Here is a 6,897-nt window from a genome sequence, read left to right on the forward strand (position 1 = left end):
GGACTTCACCCGACTGACTTGATAAACTTCTTAAGAAATAAATATCAATGCGGGGTCCCTGTGTTCCCTCTACCAAGCACCTCTTCCTGCCTTGATGGATTCTAAGGCCCCTCAAAGTTGTTACCTTCTGCCAGCCACACAAGCAAACCTGACGCCTCTTTCCATCTACATCTGAACTAGTGGCTTCCACTGACATGTTTTCCCTACTCATAGTCAAGTCCGTTCCAGAGTCAATAACCGTGTCAACCATAGGTGAGTCATCTTCCGCCCCCGCTCTCGCAGACTCTAGGGGTGTTTTTTCATAATTCTGTTTCGTAGCAAGTTTGGGTGTAACCAATGGCCTATTGGCCTTGGCTACTGCCACAATGAGCAGCTAACCCATTGCAGCCCCGATGGGGTCTAATCCCTCCTGTCAGCTGTCTTTCCATGCTGTCACTAGGTCTTTCCCTAGTTGTCAGCTGCACTATTCACAACAGTCACTAGCCTAAGCTAGCTTTAGTATTAATTAATACACAGGACAAGATGTTACTATCCCTTGTGCCAAAATCCGAGGAAAAACACATTTAGAAGCCCAATCCAGAATAAAACAAGCTAACAGGCTAACAAACTAATAAAGGAGCAAAGTAAATTTCTATTTTGAGTGTTTTAAAGACCCCCTAAAGTCAAAAAACAGTTTTTCTTCTTGTTCCCCTTGCGGGCAGCGCCGAAGATAATTTGACGTTTTTGGACTTTTAGCCATATTTAGAGGACTATTTAATTTTAAATTAACATTAGGATTATACTGTTGTGATGCCATTATTCAGTATATTCTCCTCTGCTCTGCAGCATTACTCAATTTACCCTCAAGAATCAGGGACAGTGATAGCCAACCTGCTATTCCTCCCATCTTCTCTTTCTTTTTTTGTCAGTCTTGTCATCTCGTATCTCTCTCTCTTCACAAAGCTGGGATTTGACTGGCAGAGTTTTGTCTCCGACTCCGTGAACAAAGTAAACACAGCTACAGTATGTAAACATTAGTTTCAACGTGAGGCTAAGTAAACAAAACTTCAGCATTTCCCGGAGTGCATGCTTCACACTGTATGGATCCTATTTTTACCCAAGAACCACTGCGTTGAGCAAAGATCGTCTATGGACAAGATATCCACTACACACCACAGACTCATGCACAGAAAGACAGTAGGCTAGAGCCAAATCCAACAAATTCGAAAATTCCATCTCTTGCCACCAGGGGGTGCTGCCGCACCCACAGCACCCACCTTCCCGCGCCCTTGGTGTTAGCCATAAACATATGATAGACGCATGTAAAAGCAACTGTCAATTAACTGTAACAATTAAGCAGAAACGGTGTGGCACAACAGAAGCCTCATTAAAATGTTGAAATCTAAACTGACAGTATCTCCACAAATACAAAGATAATCAAAATTTCGGAACACTGAGCATTAAAGCAACACGTGAAAGGACTTACGGTACATTGTTTCGTGAATGCACACTAAGAGGAAGCAAAGGTAAGTCCACTTTAGGCTTCTCACTGCATAATCAGTGCGAGAGTCGTGGCAGACACACACACACACACACACACACACACACACAGGCATCTGCTGAAGGAGAATCCATTTTCCTTCTTCCCTCAAATCCATTTTCCAAATGCACGTGTGTGCGCACACACACACGCACGCACACGCAGGCACACACACACACGCACGCACACGCACGCACACACACACACACACACACACACACACACACTCCCTCCCCTCAGCGTCTTCCCTCAGACTCATCAATCAGTCAGTGAGCTCAGTCACATTAAATGATTTCTGATCATCAATAACCTGTCTGATCACAATGACTTGTCTGATCATCAATAGCTGATCATCAATAACCTGACTGATCATCAATAACCTGTATGATCATCAATAATCTCTCTGAACATCAATAACCTGTCTGATCATCAAAAAGGCCGGCTCTATTACCAACTCCTCCCTGCCAGCCATGTTATTTTTTAAGCTAGAGAAGCCTGGGACTTAAAAAAATATGTTTTGTTATGAAAAAATCTGTCATCATTCTAAACCAGGTTAGGAGCTTTTTGAGTATACCAGATGTTTCTATTCACACACCAATCAGATCAGCAGATGAATGTGTACAGGATTTTAAAAAAAGGGCTGCAGCAACTGGATTGAGTCTTCTATCCACGATATTCAAGGAAGCGCAGCCGATGGTCTAAATTGTAAACTGCACTCGCACCACTGAGCACCGAACCGATACATCTGGTGATGTGGAGCAGTTGAACCCGAAATGAGGCAGCCGAAGAAGGCTGTGTTTGAGCTTAAACTTAGGCACTGGCATGTGAATACATGTGAAACTACGCAATATTTTGGAATATTATGGCATCAAAATCTTGGATAACAATATTGTGTCAGAGGTGACACCTCTTTAGTAGCACTAACATTGACACTAGCGTTAGCACCTTCGCTAGCTAGGTTAGCATGACAGTGGTGAGCTCAAACACAGCCTTCTTCGACTGTGTCATTTCGGGTTCAACTGCTCCACAGCGCCAGATGTATCGGTTCAGTGCTCAGTGGTGCGAGGGTGTAGTGCAGTCTACAATTTAGACCATCGGCTGCGCTTCCTTGAATATCGTGGATATACTGTAACACTCGATCCAGTTGCTGTAGCCCTTTTCTTTGAATCCTGTACAGATTCATCTGCCCATTTACCGATCTGATCAAACGAAATTGGTGTGACAGAACTCAAACTTTTGGTCTACTGCTCCATGTTCAGACAGGGGTTTGGATGAGAGTCTCGTTGCGTTCCCAACCAGCGGGTGACGTCATCCCAAGATGGCCCCGCTGTGAATAAGGTCCATGTAGCCAAAGCTTCAGTTAGATTTCATCTGTTAAACCAACATTTGTTCCAAAAGGCATTAATCATAACCTTAATCAAAATGCGATGGAAACATTAGCTAATCAACACAGAGCTGCAAAGATCAGTTCATCAGATAATTATTTTCCCCCATACTGTATGACGATGTTTGTTGCCCAGAGCAGTCGAACAAACGAAAATCTGATTTCCGTACAGGCGTCATTTTGATAAACTGACCTCACAGAGGGAATTTTTGTATTTAAAAAAGGAAGTTCTTAACCTGTAGTTTATGCACACCTGAGACTAAATTACTATGGCTTTTGTCAATGAGTTTTATCTGCAAAATATAGGCTTTTGGTTCTATCAAAACATTTATTTTTTGTATTGTGTGATACACTTTAATAAAACACTCATCATATAATATCAGAAGTTCTTTGTTTTGTGTTCATAATAGTGATGTCTGTTAGGTCAGAGCTCTGGAATATTACAGTTAAATCATCCATCTTTGCTCACTACATCTTCCTTTCTTACTGTCATGTTACTGGCAAAGCTGTAACAAATTTGGCATTGGGGAGAGTTCTATTGAAGTGAATGGGCAGAAGTCTGTCCCATTATAAACCATTAGGCTGTCTGTGTGTTTCCACCTGATTAAAGAAAAGACATAATGAGATGTTGACTGATGTTTTATGCATTACATAAAATATTACATGTTTTCTTTAATCAGGTGGAAGCATTTTTCAATCAAAGGTGAAACAACACAGATATTATGGTTTATAGAGGGACTTACCCCACACGCAATTTAACGATCGCTCCGGTTAGCCACTGTAACGTTAGCCGGCTGTTCTAGAGCCACCGACCGACACAAAACCTGGACGTTTCATTTCGGGTAAAACATGATTTTTTTTTTATATGGATTACGCCAGCTCTGGGAGTATGAAGTGCTTTGAATGCACAATATTTGGTCACAACAAATATGCTGCTTGCCAACCGGGGAGTCTACACCACTGCCTGAGGTAACGTTGAGCTAGCAGCTGGCTGTCCTATCGGCGCAGCTCGGCGGAGGGGGCATGCAGCTCCTCGAAAATGTGACTCTGCGGCGTCAACGCGGACGTGACCAGCACGAGAGCTGTGATTGGCCGAATTGCCTTGGGCCGCGCACATATCCGCTGATGTACTTGTTGGGAGAAATGAGGAAATGCCATTTCCTCATTTAACAGTGCTTGTCCCTCATCTAGCAAAGCCTTCTGCAGGCTCACCGGAATGAGTTTTCAAATGGAGGGACAATAAAATGTCCCCCCACCGACATGATTGCAAGTTCTCAGTAAACGACACGATAACGTCATATGTAATGGACGTAAGTGTACCACAAGCCACCTAGTGTTTTGGACGTGTACGGCAGCCAACGCACAGAGTTACATTCGAGTATGCACAGTCTCGCTGTCGCCGCTAGTCGGCAGCAAGGCTCCAAGTCAAGGCTGCACAGAGCCCTGTCAGCGCAGCGCCTTTAACATTGGAGACATCGGTGCGCAAACAATTGCGACTTCTCCCGCATTATAAATGACAAATCTGCAGGAATTGGCAAAAATATGCACGATTCTCGCAATCCCGCGCCGAATTTGAAGCCCTGATCAATAACCTGTCTGATCAATGAGCCAGACTGAGCCCTCCTGATGCAGCTTCATGTCACACCAGCTGCACTGTTGTATCATCTCATTACCAAGCCTGAGTCCAAATCCATTCATGCAAACAAGCAGATCTGAGCATTCACTTCTCAGTGACCTGACACATCCCACTGAAGCAGGAAATTAAAAGGCTGATGGAGTTAATCTCCTCAAACAAGTGGGAATCGATAGGCGGTGAACGGGACAGAGCCGATTTCCCCAGACATCCCACACACACACACACACACACACACACACACACACACACACACACACACACACACACACACACACACACACACACACACACACACACAGCGAGCCCTGAGTGGAGAGAGGACAGACAGCGGAGCTCCCAGCCAGCCAGAGGCAGCCGGGCAGGTGCTGCTGTCTTTTAGATAAGCCTGTTTGTGTCAAACGGAGAAAACGCTGCGTTATTATGACAGTAAGAAGAAATAAGAAGCCCTGCAGAGACACGGAGGGGCAGAGAGACGGTGGGGCAGAGACACGGTGAGGAAGAGACACGGAGGGGCAGAGACACGGAGGGGCAGAGACACGGAGACACGGTGAGGAAGAGACATGGAGACACAGAGGGGCAGAGACACAGAGACACGGTGGGGCAGAGAGACGGTGGGGCAGAGACACGGTGAGGAGGAGACACGGAGGGGCAGAGACACGGAGGGGCAGAGACACAGAGACACGGTGGGGAAGAGAGACGGTGGGGCAGAGAGACGGAGACACGGAGGGGCAGAGACACGGTGGGGTGTGACAAGACGGAGCCAGAGGAGACGCGTGTTTGAGCCCCGCCACGCCTCACACACACATGTGGCTTCGGCCCATCTTTATCCTTTCATGTTTTCTTATTTCACCCAGAAACAGGTGGCTGTTTTTGGCGCACACACACACACACACACACACACAGACACAGACACAGACACACACACACACACACACACACACACACACACACACACACACACACACGTACGTATATAAAGATCAACCTAATTTAATAGTGTAAAAGTTTCAGTAGCAATATATAGATACATAGATAGATAGATAGATAGATACATAGATAGATAGATAGATAGATAGATAGATAGATAGATAGATAGATAGATAGATAGATAGATACCTGTAGATAGATTGATTGACCCAGAAAGGAAATTTCATTGTGACAGCAGCAGCGATATTTAAATAAATAAGTAAATAAATAACGTGAAAAGTGGAAATAAATGATGATGATGATGATAATAACAACAACAACAACAATAAAAGAATGTGATCAATCAAATAAATAAATGAAAGATAGTAATAAAAGTGTGTGCAGTACATCAGCACATCACAAAGTGTACCTGGGTGTGGAGTGGCTCTTGGTGCTCAATGATGGAGATGAAGGGGATCTCCAGGAAGGAAGCCATGAAGTCCACCTGCAGGATCTCCCGTTGGTTCTGGGGGAAGGCGATGACGGCGGAGACGCCCCGCGTGACCACTGCCGAGCACAGGCAGCGCAGCAGGCTCTCCGGGTCAGCGTGCTCTGGGCGACGCGTCACCAGCTCCAGGCTGAGGTTGTAGGGCAGCAGGCGGCTCAGGCCGGTCAGGGCACGGCCGAGCGCCGCCTGCACGCGGCTGGCCCCGGGCTGCCGCGCGGGGAGCAGAGCGCCCACACGCACCGCCCCGCCCACGCGCCCCAGCACGCCACACGGCCACGGGTGCAGGAGCACCGGGCTCACCAGGAGACAGAGGAGGTGCAGGATGAGGAGAGTCATCCTGCTTGACTCAGCATCTCCTCTTTCCTCTTCTGCTCACAACCAGCCCGTTGTTGTTTTCTTGTTGTTGTTGTTGTTGTTGTTGTTGTTGTTGTTGTCGTTTCCTCCCCGGCCGGCCAGCTGGCATTCCTCTGCCGTCTCTCCCTGACTGAGCTGAGCTGAGGATGTGATGAGGAGCAGAGAGGAGGAAAGGGGAGGGGAGGGGAGGGGAGGGGAGGGGAGGGGAGGGGGTGACACTCCCACAGAGGAGGAGGAGCAGAGGGGAGGGGAGGGGAGGCATTTTGTGTTGGCCTTGGCAGTTATGAAAATGTCATTTACATAGATGAACACAATTTTGCCTTTTTTCAGTCAATTTATTTTGACTTTTTCCTCCACCATGCATTTTAAAATGTGCAAACGAACACGAACTTACTCGAAATAACCGCCTCGTGGTTGTGTGCCTCCGCCAACAAGTCAAGTTGCGTCTAAATCCACATCTGTCCAGAATCTTACAAACACAAATACCTTGAAGCCCACAGCGCAGTGGTGTGGTCGTCCAGCGTTATGGCACTTTAGCTCATGTTTGGGAATACCTCAACATGACTGGAAAATGGTCCTACCCCTATTCA

General features: G+C 46.4%; 1 protein-coding gene across 1 annotated transcript in view; it reads right to left on the bottom strand.

The window, feature by feature from the left end:
• The window catches only part of LOC310778002 (glutamate receptor ionotropic, NMDA 3B-like), a gene marked incomplete at both ends in the record, with an annotated part of 137,248 nt that extends 130,959 nt beyond the window's left edge, over positions 1-6,289 (bottom strand). The window contains one exon of the mRNA XM_083638323.1: positions 5,876-6,289. Within this exon, the coding sequence (XP_083494449.1) occupies positions 5,876-6,289 (414 nt within the window). The remainder of the gene's footprint in view (positions 1-5,875) is intronic.
• Between the last annotated feature and the right edge of the window lie 608 nt (positions 6,290-6,897).

This window comes from Poromitra crassiceps, assembly GCF_964638095.1.
Source record: "Poromitra crassiceps genome assembly, chromosome: 6".
Lineage (NCBI taxonomy): Eukaryota > Metazoa > Chordata > Actinopteri > Beryciformes > Melamphaidae > Poromitra > Poromitra crassiceps.